The sequence below is a fragment of the Schistocerca piceifrons genome, chromosome X (genome assembly GCF_021461385.2).
Source record: "Schistocerca piceifrons isolate TAMUIC-IGC-003096 chromosome X, iqSchPice1.1, whole genome shotgun sequence".
Classification (NCBI taxonomy): Eukaryota; Metazoa; Arthropoda; class Insecta; order Orthoptera; family Acrididae; genus Schistocerca; species Schistocerca piceifrons.
Window position 1 is genome coordinate 270,688,891 of NC_060149.1, and position 20,359 is coordinate 270,709,249.

The 20,359-nt window shown below is 38.8% G+C and overlaps 1 protein-coding gene across 2 annotated transcripts in view; it reads right to left on the bottom strand.

Moving 5' to 3' along the window:
• The window catches only part of LOC124721456 (protein DENND6B), a 215,806-nt gene that overhangs the window by 5,543 nt on the left and 189,904 nt on the right, over window positions 1–20,359 (bottom strand). For both annotated transcript variants that reach the window (XM_047246442.1, XM_047246441.1), the window contains one exon: window positions 18,896–19,108. In XM_047246442.1, the coding sequence (XP_047102398.1) occupies window positions 18,896–19,108 (213 nt within the window). The remainder of the gene's footprint in view (window positions 1–18,895; window positions 19,109–20,359) is intronic.

A 20,359-nucleotide genomic window follows, 5' to 3' on the forward strand; every position in this document is an offset into this window, starting at 1 on the left:
CAGAAACAAAATTATTAACATGAAATTTGAAGTAAGGCAAAGGAAGAAAATAGGCAAAATATGGACAGAGCAAAGGAAACAGGAACACATCCACAGAATGAAGACGTCTTGGGAAGAGAAAAAGAAGAAGGAACCAAAGAAAAAATGAATAATGATTTAACATTCAAGTTTATCACTGTCCTGGAGACAAAAATGTATAATAATGATAATGATGATAATAATTATAATAAATAATACAACTCAAATCAGTTGAAGTTAAAGTTAACCAGGTATTTTAGTTATTCAAAAACAGTAAAAAGGTTTTAAGGATGATAGGAGTAGGTGGGAAATAGAGTTACTGCTTACGAAATCAACATTTAAGCATAAAATTGCTTGTTAGGCTAGCAATTCTTGACCATATCATGGAAAAAAACACTGTTGAGTTTAAAACTGTATGAAGTGCTGCTGGTAAACCTTTCAGGATGTGAGGTCGTGGTCCAAGGAACTGTTCCATACCTGACATTTCATCCAGGACTGCACTGGACATCTTCAGAGGTGCTCCTAGGCTGAGTCTTGCCGGGAGAGTTTCTTGGACCATGACCTTACCAGCAGCTATGTCATCCACTCATGAAAGCCTTCATTCTATGTATGACATGCATCAATAATGATATAAAAGGAGTCCAATATTTGCAAGGCCACAGAAATAGATAAATATAATGTGCATTGACAGTTCTGATACAGAAATAGAAGACTGTATAAAAACATTGCAGAATAAAGCCTGATTAATGCCAAGAGTATGTAAATAAAGTTCAACTTTGATTCAAAATTTTAAAAAAGTTATCAGTTGGTGACACTCAAGAACAGTTAGCAGTACTCAGAGCGGCCATCACAAATAGACTTATACTTCAGTGCACAGAGCTCCTATCATTCAGTCCAGGAGAGAGCAGTATTATATGCTTTGATACACTCAGCCAAAAATTATTCCTAGTAAGGACTACATGGAATCTCAAATTGGATATCTCAGGACAGGGTTCCAAAGAATGGCTATGGTGTATGTGATATTAAGATAGTGCTCATCAACTAACATAAAACAATCTATCTATGGAATTGTTCACTGCAAAATAATATATAGCAAAATAGGTCTAATCCTTGTCAGACAAAGGGTTATCAAACTGACTTGGTACACTAGGCAGCTTCTGCACACAGCTACAGACAATAATCACCATCAAAATACCTGTAATTTATACTACTCTTAGACACTGAGATAGCAGCAACATTGGACAATCCATGTGCAGTGTATCAGAGTGCTGTGTAGAACAGTAATGGAACGCAGGCTACACAACCAAAATAACTGACAATTTAGCTAAATAAATATGCAAATACATCTACATCTACATGACTACTCTCCAAATCACACTTATGTGGTTGACATAGGGTTCATTGAACCACCTCCAGTCTATATCTATACTATACCACTCTCAAACAGTGCATGGGAAGTGAACACTTATGATCATGCATTGCTGTGGAGGTGGATGTCAATAAAATATTTTTGTAAGCAGAAGAGAAAGCTGGTAACTGAAATTTCATGAGAAAAGTTCTCACCGCAATGAAAGCCACAATGATTGCCACCCCAACTTGCGTATCATACTGGTGAAACTCTCTTCATTATTTTGTGATAATAAAAACAAGCTACCCTTCTTTGAACTTTTTTGACATGCTCTATCAATCCTAGCTAGTAATGATCTCACACCACAAAGCAATGCTCTTGCAGTTGAAAGACAATCATGGTGTAGATAGTCTCTTTAGTAGATCACTTCCACCTTCTTAGTATTCTGCCAATAAAATGCAGTCTCTGGTTCACCTTCCCCACAACATTTTCTATGTAATCATTCCAATTTAAGTTTCTTTTAACATAATCCCTCAGCATTCAGCTCAATTGTCTGCTTTGAAACTCACATGATTTGCTGTGTAACTGATATTTAATGAATTCATTTTAGTACTCATGTGAATGACCTCAAGTTTTTATTGTTTACAGTTAATTGCCACTTTTTGCACCATATAGGTATGTTGTCAAAATTATTTTGCAATTGGTTTTGATCTTCTGATGACTTTACTAGACAGTAAACAACAGTATCATTTGCAAAAGATCTAAGAAGAGCTGCTCAGACTGTCTCCCAAATTGTTCATACAGATCGGGAACAGCAGAGGGTCTATAACACTTTCTTGTGGAATTCCAGAGATAACTTCTTCTGATTTTCTTGATTACCTTCTATCAATTAATATGAACCGAGTCCTTTCTGACAGGAAATCTGGAATGTAGTTGCACAACTGAGATGATACTCCATAGGCATAAATTTGATTAGAAGCCACTTGTGAGAAATGATGTCAAAAGTCTTCTGGAAATCTAGAAACATGGTATCAATTGGAGATATCCTGTTGATAGCACTCATTACTTTGTGTGAATAAAAAGCTAGTTGTGTTTCACAAGAACAATATCTTCTGAATCTATGCTGGCTATTTGTCAATGGATCATTTTCTTCAAGGTAATTAACAATGTTTGAACACAGCACGTGTCCCAAAATACTGCAGCAAACTGACATGAGTGCGGTGGGTTTGTAATTCAGTGGATTACTTCTATTTCGTTTCTCATATATTGGTGTGACCTATGCAACTTTCCAGTCCTCAAATATGAATCTTTCATTGAGCAAGCAGCTGTATGTATATGATTGATAAGTATGGGGTTGTTCTATCTGCGTACTCTTAAATGAATGTGACTGGTGTATAAGTTGAAGTCTGTACTAAAATTCAAGTTTCTGTAGAACATTACCAATCTTCAAGATTTTGTGTTTTTTTTTTTAAGTACAACAACAATAAAGAAACAAACTGTAATACAGAAAAGGAAGTGAAAATGTATGCTAGCATCCCCTATCTGGGACTCATCTCACAAAAAATTGCTAACCTGTTGTATAAAAATCACAACTGCTTTCTCCACTAATAATAAGCTAAGATATTTACCATCCCACAACATACATACAGACAACAAAAAATACTTTAACTGGGGAGTATATAAGATTTAATGTGCTAGCTGTATTTCTTTTAGTGTATTTCTTTTAGTCAGTTTTGTCTTCAAAGGAATACCAGTTGTAGGTAAGGATATAGGTACTCATTGTTAAAAGAATGGAGGTGATACATTTAGGGTCAGCTGAACATTGGGGCAGGTGGTATTCAATGTAGGCAACATGTCAGGCAATGGAAATGATGGTGTATGAGGAAAGTGGTATAAACAGTGACATAGATGTGTTAGTAAAGAAACAAGAACTATGAAAAGCTGGTAGAGGAAGTCATTCATAGTAAGTAGCCCCAATGGGGCAACCTCGGTGGTTGGGCATGTGAATTTCAAAAAACATAGCGAAATTCATACACTCGGGCTTTGCAGAGCGGCACCTCACATGCCAGCGATAAAAAAATGTCTGTCACAAAATTTCGTCCGAAGAGTACATCCAGCAGAAAAAGGACATTAAGGAGTGGCAATCTGGCAACACTGTAACCACATGTATGGTAACTACCTCTGACAGCACATATTAGATATGCTGTACAGTTGGTGCTGTGGATAGAGTTTCGGGTTTGCGTGCAGGAGGTCGATGGTTTGATCCTGTGGTGCACATTTTTTTATTTGCTAATTTCTTTTCGACATTTCGTACCGTAATACATGCCATTTCTTAGGTCACACATTTCATAAATTTACAACATTTTGTAATGCTGACAAATAAGAAGTAGAGAGTTGAAACAAATGACTTGTCAAAGGAGAGAGTAACTACAAAAACAATATCAATTTTGAGATGCTAAAGATGATAGCACTGTACAATAACACGACATCTACTTGTCATTTCTATTACGTATAATATGAGCACTCAGATGTTGCACATTAACAACCAGTGACAATAATAATGTCCATATTAATGACAGCATGGCCTTCACAACAGAATACGTTGTCCTCAGAACAACGGATGCTCAAAGTGACCTCCCTGCACACCCAAATATAGCGCAACCTGTCGGATCGTACAGCTCTGGACCATTCGCAGCAAAGCTGCATGAACACATTCTACCAATTCTTCCACACTCATTGGCAAAGTAGAGTACACGTGCGCCTTCAGGTGTCCCCACAGGAAGAAATCCGGGGGAGTTATGTCAGGTAAACACAGTGGCCATACAACTGGACCTCCATGTCCAAGCCATTTCCCCAGAAATTTTCTGTCCAAATACTGTCGCACATTAATTCCAGAGTGTGGAGGTGCACTATCATGTTGGAAGCATATCTTCTGGCGAACATGTAGTGGAACGTCTTTCAGCACATCAGGCAGATAGTTTGAGAGGAATGTATGATACCTTTGTGCAGTCAACCGGCCAGGCAACATGTAGGGGCCCAAACACCTGTTACCCAACATTCTGGCCCAGACATTGATACCACAGCAAGCTTGATATCCACGGTCGTGGCATTGTGCCTATTGAAGACACCCTCACGATTGAATACTGCTTCATCCGACCATATTACAGAGTTCACGAAGTCATTGTTGGCTTCCTGTTGTTGTTGGAATCATTCACAGAATTGCATCTGCTGATGGCAATCTGCAGGATGCAGGTGTTACATGAAATCATAATGATAGAGGTGCAGTCCATGCTCGTGCAGCACGTTAATTAACGTGCATTGCAAGATACACAGCTGCCTCGCTACGCTGCGAATACTTCGCTGAGGTTCTTGATGTATGACCTCCAAAATAGCTCCCTCAGTAGCTGGAGTATGGAAAGTCCATGGACGACCTCTGTCACGTGATGATGGAAGGAGAGAACCTGACTCATGAAGGCGCAGCTCCAGACGATGAAACACATTTTTATCTGGATGGCGTCGACGAGGATATCTAGCAGCATATTCACGAAAAGCAACACCAGCCTGGTTATCAGATGCACCCAGGACCAGAAGCATATACATACACTCCTGGAAATTGAAATAAGAACACCGTGAATTCATTGTCCCAGGAAGGGGAAACTTTATTGACACATTCCTGGGGTCAGATACATCACATGATCACACTGACAGAACCACAGGCACATAGACACAGGCAACAGAGCATGCACAATGTCGGCACTAGTACAGTGTATATCCACCTTTCGCAGCAATGCAGGCTGCTATTCTCCCATGGAGACGATTGTAGAGATGCTGGATGTAGTCCTGTGGAACGGCTTGCCATGCCATTTCCACCTGGCGCCTCAGTTGGACCAGCGTTCGTGCTGGACGTGCAGACCGCGTGAGACGACGCTTCATCCAGTCCCAAACATGCTCAATGGGGGACAGATCCGGAGATCTTGCTGGCCAGGGTAGTTGACTTACACCTTCTAGAGCACGTTGGGTGGCACGGGATACATGCGGACGTGCATTGTCCTGTTGGAACAGCAAGTTCCCTTGCCGGTCTAGGAATGGTAGAACGATGGGTTCGATGACGGTTTGGATGTACCGTGCACTATTCAGTGTCCCCTCGACGATCACCAGTGGTGTACGGCCAGTGTAGGAGATCGCTCCCCACACCATGATGCCGGGTGTTGGCCCTGTGTGCCTCGGTCGTATGCAGTCCTGATTGTGGCGCTCACCTGCACGGCGCCAAACACGCATACGACCATCATTGGCACCAAGGCACAAGCGACTCTCATCACTGAAGATGACACGTCTCCATTCGTCCCTCCATTCACGCCTGTCGCGACACCACTGGAGGCGGGCTGCACGATGTTGGGGAGTGAGCAGAAGACGGCCTAACGGTGTGCGGGACCGTAGCCCAGCTTCATGGAGACCGTTGCGAATGGTCCTCGCCGATACCCCAGGAGCAACAGTGTCCCTAATTTGCTGGGAAGTGGCGGTGCGGTCCCCTACGGCACTGCGTAGGATCCTACGGTCTTGGCGTGCATCCGTGCGTCGCTGCGGTCCGGTCCCAGGTCGACGGGCACGTGCACCTTCCGCCAACCACTGGCGACAACATCGATGTACTGTGGAGACCTCACGCCCCACGTGTTGAGCAATTCGGCAGTACGTCCACCCGGCCTCCCGCATGCCCACTAAACGCCCTCGCTCAAAGTCCGTCAACTGCACATACGGTTCACGTCCACGCTGTCGCGGCATGCTACCAGTGTTAAAGACTGCGATGGAGCTCCGTATGCCACGGCAAACTGGCTGACACTGACGGCGGCGGTGCACAAATGCTGCGCAGCTAGCGCCATTCGACGGCCAACACCGCGGTTCCTGGTGTGTCAGCTGTGCCGTGCGTGTGATCATTGCTTGTACAGCCCTCTCGCAGTGTCCGGAGCAAGTATGGTGGGTCCGACACACCGGTGTCAATGTGTTCTTTTTTCCATTTCCAGGAGTGTATATTCATCGTTTGTTTATGTCATATGTCTGTCCCACTGGATTTGAGGTTTACAAAGAGAAAATTCGATAGGTGTATGCATGTACATTGGAGTATGTCATGGGCTCGTTACTCCACTCACAACTAGTCCCTGTCTTGTGGGCAGCACACACAATATAAACATGCTGTCAGTCCTGCACAGTGTTCCACATAATGTGCATTATCCTTCTGACAGATATTGTTCTGCATGATTCATCCTGACACCACTAATTGTGAAATGTTTGGTTTAGAATTAATGTGATGTTTCTACAATTTCATTGATAGTATAATAATAATAATAATAATAATAATAATAATAACAATGCATTGAGATACATACTAAACAGCATGCGGTTACCAGACTCAATGTTGGAAGGCATAATTAGTGGGACCCTGGTGATAACACATACAAATAGTAACCAAGTTTGGACATAATTCGCAAAGCACGTTGCTAGTCCTGCTGCTAACGTAAGGCCCTAACGAAATGTACTGGACCTGAACGAGGCAAGGATAATAGTCAGTACTAATCTATGGGGCCATTGGAGGGGGTAGACAGAAACCAGGTTTCGCATCTAGTAGATGAAGTGGTTCGAATAAATTCACACCTGCGACATAGAAAGGGCTTCTTTCAAAGCTGACCAATCTTCCATTCCTACGATTGTAGTTTGTAAGTGCAAATGTTTTCTAGAGGACCTGCTGCAATCCCTGTTGACAATTAAGATATCAGATACCGTACCATCTGGACTACATTTACCAAATAAAAAACACATGCCTCAATCCAGGATCGAACCATCGACCTCCTGCATGCTAACCCAAAACTCTTCCCACTGCACCAACTGTGCAGCAGAATTAATACCTGCATACAGAGGTAATTACCATACATGTGGTTACAGTGTTGCCAGATTACCACTCTTTAATGCCCTTTTTCTGCAGGGTGTGCTTGCTGGACCAAATTTTGAGAGAGACATTTTTTTTTTCACTGGCATGTGAGAAGCACACTGCGAAGCCCGAATGCGTGAATTTTGCTTCACCCTGTATGAAATATGGGCTTACATATAAAAGCAGAATCATCATCTAACCTACCAACTTTGGAACAGTCACTGCATAGCAATCTACCCGAGTATTATCATGAACCAGTTATCCACCCAGCTGGCCACTGCCAAATTATATTTGCAGCCAAGAGGCACCTAGACTATACACTTGTACGACATGCTGTTAAGCAAATTTTTTAATGCCTGCTTTACAACCAGTGTCACTTGGATCCTACCCTATCCCTTTCTCCATTCTTCAAATCAATACATAATTTCAAGAATGACACAAGTAGATGTGGGAACTTTCCCTCCAAGATATAATTCATGCCCCCAACCCTATTGCTCTCAACTTCATTAGTTCCTTTCCTTCCCTGGGCTCTGCCCCCAATAAGGGGTGGGGGTAGTGAGAAGGATCTATATGGCATAGTTCATGAAGCACTTGCTGAAGTCACCTGCTTCTTGCTGAGCAGCAGGTCTCAGCCAGTTGGGCTAGTTGGTCCTCGGACACAGTTTGGCAATGCCATTGAGCAACAGTATGATAACCTAAATCGGCAGTCGAGGTCCTCACACCAACCCCTGGTGCTTTTCTACTCTTCCTTCACACACTAAATTTTCACTCCTTACTTCATGCAGATCCTTGTTGCATTATATTGTTAGTGTTTCTCCTTGTGATCCGCTACAATAACACTGATTCACTTGTAGATTTAGCCATCTGTCCACTGTGCACCTACATTTTTCACACTCACATGATTTATCCTGTCATCTTCTCCTGCAGTTTTTCCACCTCTCCATCCCACGCCTCTAGCATCTTCTCATGACACTCTCCAGTTCAGACTGCAGTGTGCCTCCGTTGGTTCATATAATTTAAAAAAGTGAGTAGCTGTGTGGACAAGTTTCTGTCTGTTAGATCGCTGACTTCATCTAAAAAGCTCAGCTCATAACCATTCTTTTGAGAATGAAAACATGGTCCAAGTAGACTGTATTCTGCTTATTATCCATGCAACTGAGGAATTTCAACCTTGGATCATTTTCGAGCACAGATAATAAACAGAAAACAGTCTACTTGGACCATGTTTCCATTCTCAAAACACAATGAGGCTGTGGACACCCCAAAGATAAAATTTTAAAAAGTTTACTTGATATGAAATGGAGTAAAATTACATACTATCAGTGGACATTTACAAAAATGGTAATGAATATATCTGATTCAACAAAAAATGCCTACAGTCTACAGCAGGGGCGGGCAAACGTTGCACGCGGTTCATGAGCGCACAGCGCAGCACATGTGCTGCTCGCGTGCAATCGTCGACTGGGGGAGTGGCGACAGCCGGCAGGTTGCGGCAGTGTAGTGCCAAGCTAAGCTGCAGACGTTGATGCATAGCGACCACTACGTAGTGAACATTGTATTTCAAGAACCGGAAAATGCAGAGTGAAACAAGAAAACGGAGAAGTGGAGATTTGCTATCTTTTGAAAAGTAATGGGAGAATCATTTTTTCTTTGTGCAAAAATGTGAAAATTCGAAATGTTTAATATATGGCAGTATTCTCGCTGCTCAGTGGAAGTTTGGTATTGAAGGCCATTATAACAATTTTCAGGACGAGTACAATTTATTGTCGGATTCTGAGCGGATGGGGAAATTGACTGAGCTTAAGAAGAGCGATCTGACGATACCAGATGAATCTGTCGTAGTTGCTGTTGCCACGAGAGATCTGCGACTTTCTTTCCCCATGTCTCTCATCTAACTGATTTAACATTTTATGGAGCACTGTTTTCAGTTTTTCAGGACGACAACAATGATAGCCCAGCGGTATGTACAGTTACAAGATTGCGCTTAATATAGCGAGAGCTGGAAAACCATTTGCTGAATTAGTAAGTGTCGGTTAAGAGCAAACATCAGAGATGAAAATTTAAGTAACTGTTTGCGTTTGTCTGTATGTAGAAATTTTGTTCCACTCCAGTTGTGATAAATAAATAAAATTTATCGTAGGTAATAGGTACTCTTTCAAACCACGATATCTTTCAAGCACTCCTACTAACCTTATTCCTTCATTCAATAAAGCAAGCTAGGAAACAAAATGCATTGCACAGGAAGGAGCGGACAGAAGGTATGGTGGGGAGGGGAGATAAGCGGGTGGCCAGCTTGCCCCTGTGTGCACGCAGAACATCTGTTAACTGCACGCGTGCAAGTGCAACGCACACGTGCAGGATTCCTGCCCGCCCCTGGTCTACAGTCATCCCTTGGTGCTTGAAAATGACCCACAGTTAAAATTGCCAATTGCATAGAAAATAAACAGAATACAGCTACTTACATAATGTTTTCATTCCCAAAATATGTTAAGGGTGTGGACTCCCACAAAAATAAAATTTTACATAGTAACCATTCTTTTCCATATGCCTGTTTGTTTCTTAATACCACTTCTATTGGTGAATTGTGACCTATTCTCATACAGATATTTCCAATTCCCCCTGGATCTCCATTGATTTGTGTTAAGAGGTTCATTTAATTTTAAAATTATATAAATTTTGCACTTATTTACTCAATGATATACTAATCATATTACTATAAAGATTGAAGAAAATTTTGTAGGATACTCTTCCCACATCCAAGAAAGCTTACTGACACATTTCCAGGATTTCAAAATTAATAATCAGAAAACAGCAACTTTATTCCTGTCACTTTGACACAACTAGCATTTCATGGCAGCACTAGAAATATAATGTTGAGATACTGTTGGCGTACAGAATTTTTAGATTACTGTGTACTTACCACACAAAAAAGATATATATGTAAAATAATTACTGCTCGTAATTCATTTCATTACTTACATCTTGGCATACAAAGAGTGAAGCAATTGAGGAGCATATACTGCTTTTTAAATATTTCTGCAGAGCCATTACTTACAATACTTATAAATTTATTTAAGCCACAAGCAGGGTTTTGGTGGATTATACAAAGTAGAGCATTGAGAGCTGATGTGACTGTGGTGTCTGGGGTCACTGTAAGGGTGGAAATGATTATGAAACAGTCTGAAAGGAAACATGGGAAGATTAGGGATTAGTATCTTGATAAAGATGAGGTCATTCCAGACAGAGCGCGGCCTTCAGTAGGACAAGGGAGGGGAGAGGAAATCTACCATTTCCTCTTCGAAGGAACCACCATGCAATTAACAGAAAACATCCAGTAATTTGCAAAACCCACATAAAACCAAAATCTTCATTTCCAGTTGGGAATTTTAATATAGCTCCTCCTCAATGCAGGTCTGGTGTCTTAACCATGTCACCACATGACATGTGATAATAGGCTGGAAAAGAGGGAATGTGAATAAAACCCATACACCTGTGACAAGAAGTATTTGACGACTATTATTGCACCTCATCAAAAATGAAAAGCAAGCAAAAAACAACCACTTAGATACAGATACATTAGACAAAAAAATAGCTGGTAGAAGAGCCACTGGGGGGAGATCACTGTTATAGTGGCTAATGGAGAGAAGTAGTACAACACAATATGTTATGATATATTGATGCCTTAAAAAAGCTGTGTAAGTGTAGTTGGTAACACAATAAAGTGTCAAAGGCCACTCAGTAGGCGGCAAGATGAGGGAAGGTAGCTGTAATTGGCATGACATGCAGACAACTGTAGACCAAAATAAGATAATGGGTGAGGCCAAAGCTAATGGTGGGCATATACAGAAAATTGTATCTACATGTACACTTAACAAAACACAACTGTTCGCATGTCTTGATAAGCTTGAGTACCTTTGGTTTTGTACAGCTCACACCAGTGGGAACATAACAGCCGCTGGCAGTAGTGGCAACACAACATGTAACACACTTTTAACAGCGTATTTCTTCTCTTATTATTTTAATGATTTTTATTACAAAACACCCAACGGTGTGTGGCAGAGGGCACTTTAAGTGCCACTGTCATTACCTCCCTTTTCTGTTCCAGTCGCGTATGGTTCGCGGGAAGAACGACTGTCTGAAAGCCTCCGTGCGTGCTCTAATCTCTCTAATTTTACATTCGTGATCTCCTCGGGAGGTATAAGTAGGGGAAGCAATATATTCAATACCTCATCCAGAAATGCACCCTCTCGAAACCTGGCGAGCAAGCTACACCGCAATGCAGAGCGCCTCTCTTGCAGAGTCTGCCACTTGAGTTTGTTAAAAATCTCCGTAACGCTATCACGGTTACCAAATAACCCTGTGACGAAACGTGCCGCTCTTCTTTGGATCTTCTCTATCTCCTCCGTCAACCCGATCTGGTATGGATCCCACACTGATGAGCAATACTCAAGTATAGGTCGAATGAGTGTTTTGTAAGCCACCTCCTTTGTTGATAGGCTACATTTTCGAAGGACTCTCCCAATGAATCTCAACCTGGTACCCGCCTTACCAACAATTAATTTTATATGATCATTCACCTTCAAATCGTTCCGCACGCATACTCCCAGATATTTTACAGAAGTAACTGCTACCAGTGTTTGTTCCGCTATCATATAATCATACAATAAAGGATCCTTCTTTCTATGTATTCGCAATACATTACATTTGTCTATGTTAAGGGTCAGTTGCCACTCCCTGCACCAAGAGCCTATTGTCATGTATTATACTACCCTGGTATCATACATTAGAAATACATAATTTTTCACTAAAAACTTAGCCTCACAATTATGCTGCTGGACTTGAAGGACAATTCATTATAGTTGGAGAAAGAGTAGTTTTGAAGAATATAATGATATGAATATGGTTGCAACAACTACTCAGCTTCAGATATTAAAGCACTATAAGTGCACACACTCAAAAAACTTAAAATTCAACATTTATACAATCAGGGTCTCTCGACACTATCCAGCTTTCTAACAGTTTTATTGTCACTGCCCTACAACTCAGGCAATAGGTTCTGACTCTGCGCAATAAAGCTGAGCACTCACTTTAGTCAGCATCTAGCTTTTTCACATTAGCAAACTCTCCCATAATAGGCACTTATGCTCTATATTCAAAATAATTACCAATAATGAATATATTTTATGAAAATTAAAAATAATGTCAAATCAGAACATAAACAGTGATTTTCTCAAATTTAATTATTTTTGCAGTAAGGCAAAGAGTAGTGCATTCAGTTATCTGATGTCTGCAGTTTCATACCCTCAGACCACTGAGATCATTGAGTTCTATTTTACATGAGATTTATGGAGAAAGAAACCATACATTTCTGCTGGAAAACCATATTGTACACTCGTCCTGTCAACTGTATGGTCGTGCAATTTTATACCTGCTTTGCTCTTTTGGATCATTGTACATGTCTGACAGAATTTAAACATCTTACTCAGACCTATTACAGTAAATAGATGGACTTACATTTCTCAGCATACTTGTAAATTGACTTGAACAAAATCTATGTGCTCATCAGTACGCATTTATTCTCTCTTACTGAATTTCATCTTAATGGCTATTTGTGCTGCACTTACTTTCCCATTCTCTCTGCAACCCCTATGAATATTTTTATGTGTACAAATAAAACTTTTTTTGGCAACTTAGTTTGGACCTGATTGGTTTTGAAATTGAATGTGACAGTAAATTTTAATATTCCCGAATAAAAGGGGAAAAGGATTACTGTTGAGCTTGGTGCTAACATTTGAGTGTTTAATTTGATAAAAAGTACATCATTTCCATTTTCAAGAATTAAGGTTAAGGTTTAGCATCCCATTGACATCAAGGTCATTAGATGGATGGGGAAGCAAATTGGTTGTGCCCTTTCAAAGGAACCATCCTGGCTTTTGCCAGCAATGACTTAGGGAAATCACAGAAAACCTAAATCTAGATGGCTGAATGTGGATTTGAACCATCATCCTCCCGAACTTGTGTCCAGTCATTTTCAATTTCCTTTGTGTGAAAGAAATGAACAAACATTTGATTAGTTACTCTCTCCTACATTTCAAATATGAGCTTTGTAAAAGATAGAATTTTGTTGGAAGGATGATTAGTTTAAAATTCACAGCCTAAAAATATTCTCTCACTCCTACAAAACAAATGCCCATAAAATAACTTGAGTGATTTTTGTTTGAAATTTAGTCAGTTTTGTGTTACAGATTTTGTTAGTTCATACAATCATAACTCTTTTAAAGAGTACAAATGATATACACCAGTGTCGTACTCATCAGGATGACAGAAGCTACCACAGAAAGTCTATTGGCACCTTCCACAGTTGGAACATAAAAAAAAATATATAATGGCCACATAGCAGAACCAAACTCTTGTTTGAGTGATGAGCAGGCACTTTGACTGTGAACTACTTGCACAGCAATGCTTACACTTCCTTCACACTGCATCTAGTGCTGCTAATCAAATCACTATGTATTTTGTTCTCACTGTCAATGTCTTATGCTTCTGTGTGTTATTTTTCATTGGTATTAATTTCCATAGTGGTCTATAGTAGGTCTCATTGGTATGATAAAATGTTGCCGTCACAATGCAACATGGGCATTAATGAGGGAAAGTGTTGCTGTAAATTGTGACGTGGCTGTACATCCTGAGAATACCCTTAAGAATACTTAGCTGTTTTATACATGAACAGTTTTGTTTTGTCAACTGTATACATGACCACCCTGCAATTCACACTTAAGTGTTTGGCAGAAGGTTTGTACAATGACTTTCAGAGTATTTCTTAACTATTCCACTCTTGAATGACATGTGGAAAAAAAATGAACACCTATATCTTTCTGTGAGAACTCTAATGTGTCTTATTTTATTATGATGATCCCAATGTTGATGGCAATCAACAAAATATTCTGGCATCATAGAAGAAAGTTGGTGATTAAAATTTCATGATAAGATTTCTCCATAACGAAAAATACCTTTGTTTTCATCCAAAAGTGCTTGTTGTATCCATGACACTCTCTCCCTTATTTCCCAGAAAAAAATGCTGCTCTGGCACATCAGTACATATTTGCGAGTTTCAGAAGTGCAGTCAAACAATGACGTAAGACCTAGCCAGTAGGTATTAAGAAATTCATTGGGTAGCACTGATGTCAAGCATTATTAGCAACAGAACAAAAAACTCTGGAAGCAAATGATATTCAGCTCACAGATGACAGTACTAGAATTTGGCCACTAAATTCCACAAATTCTTCCTAACAGTAGCTAAAAACACAGGAAGAAAAAATAGTCTATCAAAGTCACAGCTACTTCATTCACTTAGACAGACATTGCATACCCCACCACCAGACATCAGTTGTATCAAAGCATCTTCAGAGGAATCAAAAAAATCATTAGATCACTAAAAATCAGTTGCACTTCTGGCTATTTTGATATCAACCATAGTACTAAGAATCTGTGTTGACTTGGTACCATACTCTTGAATTACCTTTGTAACCAGTAAGACAAGTCATTGAGTATTTCATGTAGTAATAACACCCATTTATAAAAATGGAGATAGGCAACTGACCTCTCATTATATACCAACATTCCACCTCCCTGAGAATAACCTTTTAACAGCAGCACAGTCTGCCAGGAATAACACTAAATTCAAAGTGGGGAAACATTTAGCATAACATTCCACAGATAGAGCCACCTCAGCCTTCAGATTAGCTCATAAACTTGTGACTCCCATGTCACATAGTAGCAGCCGAGAGGTGCAACAGGGGAAGACCCCTGATAGACATCTGGCACAATGGGCCTCAGAGTGCCCACTGTGTTCATAGTGCTCATAAGACTCATTGATAATCAAATGCTGTTTGTCACAGTGCTGTGAATATGAAGGATGGTTTTCTATAAAAGTTATGAGATCGGACATACATTCTGCTAGATAGATCCAACATAAGACAGGGTATTTTCACCGAGGATAATTTGTAGCTACTAGTTGTTTGATTTTATTGGAAATTTACACCATTTAATGTCAGATGAACAAAATGTCCAAGCCAGTGTTATCAGATTTTCTTGAATTTTCCTTATTTACTCATACCATCATTTGAAATGAGAATGTCAAAGTTTATTTTCACACCTCTTGTGCACATATGGTAATGGTGCAGTGATGTCAATTCAAATTTGTTTGCATTCTTTGAACTTAATGATGATGATTTTGAATTGAAATGTTATGAAATATAGTTTTAATCTAAAAGTACAGTCAACAAACTTATACATATACTAAAAATCATATTTCGAAAAATTATACTGTAAAACCTGTTTGTTATTTCCATTCAGATTAATTGAAAGACTTAAGAAACATGTTAGCAATATAATCCTTTCAGCAATTAAAAATATATTCAGTTTTTTTTTTAACTTATGTATTATAGTAAAACTAGAATTTCTGTGTTTTGGCAAAGTAAAAAATATTATTTCAACCTGTTTATTATTCTGAAATACTAGTAACGATTTATACATTTAAATTTTGTAATTTATACTGAAGAACTGTTCAACTTTTGATTGAAATCCCCAAACTAACTATGTTAAACAATGTAAACAGCTATGTTCCAATTGTGAGAATGTATATAAACCTCGGTGCCAATAGTCATAGTGGGGCAGTTTTAGATTATGATTTTGTGAGAGTCAATTTGATAACAGATTCTGAGACATTACTGCATCAGATTTTCAGTCATGTGTGACGTTATGTTGTGATGCAATAAAAGTATTGTAAAACAGATGTGTGTGTTTTGGCTGCATACTTTAGGAGAAGATTGATTACGGCACAGATTGCCAGGCTAAATGGAGACTCCAGGATCTAATTTTCAGGTGGAGCAAGCTGCAGTGAACATAGACCCCAAATAATCACATCAAGAATCTACACTGTGATGGGAATAATCAGCATGATATTTTCATCTTTGCTCTTTTCTTGCCCTTGTAATCAAACAGTTGGGTGGTGGGCACTTCCAATTGACTTTGCCAGTATATAGACAGCTGATATTGGTCCATAGAAAGTAAATTATTTGTCTGAAGAATTAGATAAAAACAGAAACTGAATAGTATTAGAAAAGCAATGGATCTTTCCAAATAGTGTTTTTCTCCTAATCTACAGATATAAAACAATCTAGGGGTGGTGGCCAAAATTATCAGTGTGAGGAGATTAACATAGGTCATAATTTGTTGTTAGTATATGTTACAGAAGTGGGCAGCAGGGTCTGCTTCTACCTGTTAGTGTATAACAAATTTCTGAAGGCTCTCTTTCCTTCAAGATGAGAGTTATGGAACTCAATGCATGAATGAAAGAGTGAATGAATGAATGAATCAACAAATCGATCAATCATTAAAAATATGTGTGTGGTGAAAACAAGAATAGATTTAAATAGCTAGCACAGTTATGGAACTAGAAGATGTATCACACCACCACTTCATACCACTACATACAAATGAGCTGGAATGTTCTGATAAAGTATTATGCTGAACTCTACAGTCTATATGTATCTCCATAAGTAATACGGCTGACGTCAGCCTGCAGATGCCAATGCAAGTATGACTATTTGTAACAGCATATCAAAAAACTGCACCACAACAACCATTCAACATGTATTTTGTTAATAGTAGTAAAGTGAAGTGACACAGAAGGCTCATTTGTAAGACACTGACAGAAATAAAATGATATTTTTCTTGTTTATTTCAGAGAGCTAAGAACAAATACCTTATCAGCAGACATCCATGTAAGAAAAGTGTCTGCAATTCATACAACTGTGATCTTGATGAAATTTTGCACACTTTACCTTCAAGGGAAGGGGTAGCTCATAGTCTACATAACGTTTCATAAACTGACTTGAAACATATATGTATGTAATGTACAAAAGGGAAAGGTTGTTACTAAAAATCTCTTAAAGTTCTTGGCCAATTTACTTCAAATTTTTACGCAATCCCTTAATGAATATTTGGGAGGATATAGGATATCTTTTTTTAATACATGCAATACACACATATATAATCACAAAGGAGAAATGTTGTTAGCAAACATCTCGGAAGGTACTTGAGTGGTTTACTTCAAAGATCTTGGCTGATATACTTCAAATTTCTGCATTCAGATGAATCAATGAAAAAAAAAATGAAAAGTTGAATGCCTAACAAATGAAATATATCATGATAAACTGACTGTACTTCTTATCACAAGAATAAATTACAGTGGCAACAGCTGTCTTGGAGATAGTACCATCAGACATCACTAGATCACGGGATGAGTGAAAGCTCAAGAATTTGACAGACACACAATTTCAAACTCTTATTCATTGATTAGTTTCCATTGTTACATATGACATACACCCTATAAGACATTTTTGTCTGTGTTTTACAGTCATTTTTATTATTAAAATCAACAGTGCCACACAAACACTAAGAAATGTCATGGATTTAGTACTGACAAAAATCACTAGGTCATGGCAAGATCAAGAGATCTAACAGAACCTGGCATTTCCCAACTGTGACATAAACTGTTTGAATAGTTTGAGTCTTGCTCAGAGACAGCGCTACTCAAAAGAGTGAAAACTGAGTTGAAACAATCGAAGACAAATTCTCCAAAAACACAATGGAATACTTATCACCAAATGTAACAACAAGTGGTACAATTAATCATATTTATAAACTTCGCAAATATTTGCTTGAAGAAATAAATTAAAAATACTAATAGAAAATTAGTTACTATCAAAGATTATCGACCGAGCGAGGTGGCCTTGCATTCGGAAGGACGACGGTTCAATCCCGCGTCCGGCCATCCTGATTTAGGTTTTCCGTGATTTCCCTAAATCACTCCAGGCAAATGCCGGGATGGTTCCTCTGTAAGGGCATGGCCGACTTCCTTCCCCATCCTTCCCTAATCCGATGAGACCGATGACCACGCTGTCTGGTCTCTCCCAAACAAACCAACCAACCAAAGATTATCAGAAATATCAAAGTCCTGTTTATCAAATACTGATAACAAAGCACAAGTGAATTTTCTCCAGAAGCAAAAGTTTTAAAGTGATTTACATCACCACTTCTTATCTGACTATTGCTTGGTGTGGCCATTAGGAAGTGTGGGTGTTAGCTTGGATTAATGTGTATCACCTATGCCAGATTGCTTTCTTCATGCTAATTTTTAGCAGTGCAAATTTATTCATATAAGCTAGTCCAACAAGAATATAAGTTTAGTTAAGGTAGGTATCAATTCATACTTATCAAAATGCCACCAAGGAAGAGAAGGTGTATTGGTCTGAAAAAACCCTGCAGCTAAAAGACAAACACATGCATTGGAAATACATGAGTGATGGGAACTTTGTCGACAACATGAGCATATGAGGGCTTCTACATATATGGAAAGGGCAACTTATGAGGATATATATATATATATATATATATATATATATATATATATATATATATATATATATATAGAGAGAGAGAGAGAGAGAGAGAGAGAGAGAGAGAGAGAGAGAGAGAGAGAGTAGATATTAACCATTACAGGAAATGCCAGACACTACAGCTAGTATCTAATAATATTTACTCACAGCACGTGATAATGCTTGAAGTTGCAGCGCTTGTAGTTTCTGACTCACTTCTCGATGTCGCATATTATACCAGCCATTGAAATTTGGTGAGCGGAAGAACCGGCGATACAGGCCTACCCAGTCTCCTTTGATGATGGAGGTAAGTTGAGGTCCTGAAGTCCCAAGGGTTGCCAGAAACTCTTCCTGGTTGAAAGGTCTTGGTGTGGGTGCAGCCTGCAAAATAGCAACATACAATAACATAAAATAAAAGCATTGCACATCATAATTTACAGGAAATCTGGCATATATTTTTCCTTTGAAACAACAAAGAGCTGTATTACATCTGAACAAAACACTGACAAAGGGGTATAAAGTCTTCCTGTTTTATTATCAATTACACATTATGTGTCCTGCATTCCAAATACAACATTAAAGTCAGGACAACAAAGCTATTTTGAAGCTTGATGTTGCGAGGTATAGTTCATCACATTTCATAACCATAAAAGAGAATATCAGAGTGAAAATCAATAGTGGCAGATGTAAACAAAATAACAATCTGTGTTTCAAAAAAAAAATATTCTGAATGTTGGATTGCATCATGATGTGATAAAATCACCAATACTTCAGTTACTACTGCAGGCAGCCTTCATAACTTATTATCACATTGTGACTGAAGCACACACGCAAAATAATTTTGTTGGAATGAACTCTGGTTATGAAGGCCTTTGCTGCTGTGCAACAATTCAGGGCATTTGTTTTAACTTCGAATAACTAGATATCTTGAAAAATATACATCATATGGAAAAAAAGTTTCAGGTGAAAAGTTAATATTTTCAAAGCAGGCATCTGTGCTAAAACTACCATCCCCAAACCCTCCCACTGACCTATGGGGAAGGGAGGGCCAACTTTTTATTTTCAAATGCGAACCACCCAGTTTTATTGCAGATTTAAATTCAACACTAAAAAATACGTAGCGTTTATCTGAAACATTCTTTTTTCCATTTGTTGTAGCTGGTGCTGTAATCAGCGTGAGAGTTATAGCGGTTGGATGGAAGAACACACTGAAATCAACTACCCTAATGGTGAGGTCCGAGGGGCTCACCAAAATCAAACACCACAATGTTATGGAAACACTCAGAAACCAACCCCGAAGAGAACAGAAAACTATGTTAGATTAAAAGTCACTTATTTGTCAGACTTCCAAATGTCTAAATGTGAAAGTTTTACTGTGGAACCAAATTGCAAAACTAAATTAAATTTTCAACAATAATATAAACTATTTACAACAAAAAAGTTTATTTTTTTATCAAAAATGTGATGTAGAATCAAATGAGTTGGTTCTTAATTGCAAAAACCAGAAAAATTTAATTTTATTGATTACAGCATTGTCTACCATAAATGGAAAAGAAGTTTTGGGTAAACCTTAGGCATGTTTTTGGTGTATAATTTAAATCTGCAATAAAAATGGTTCTTAACACATTGTTA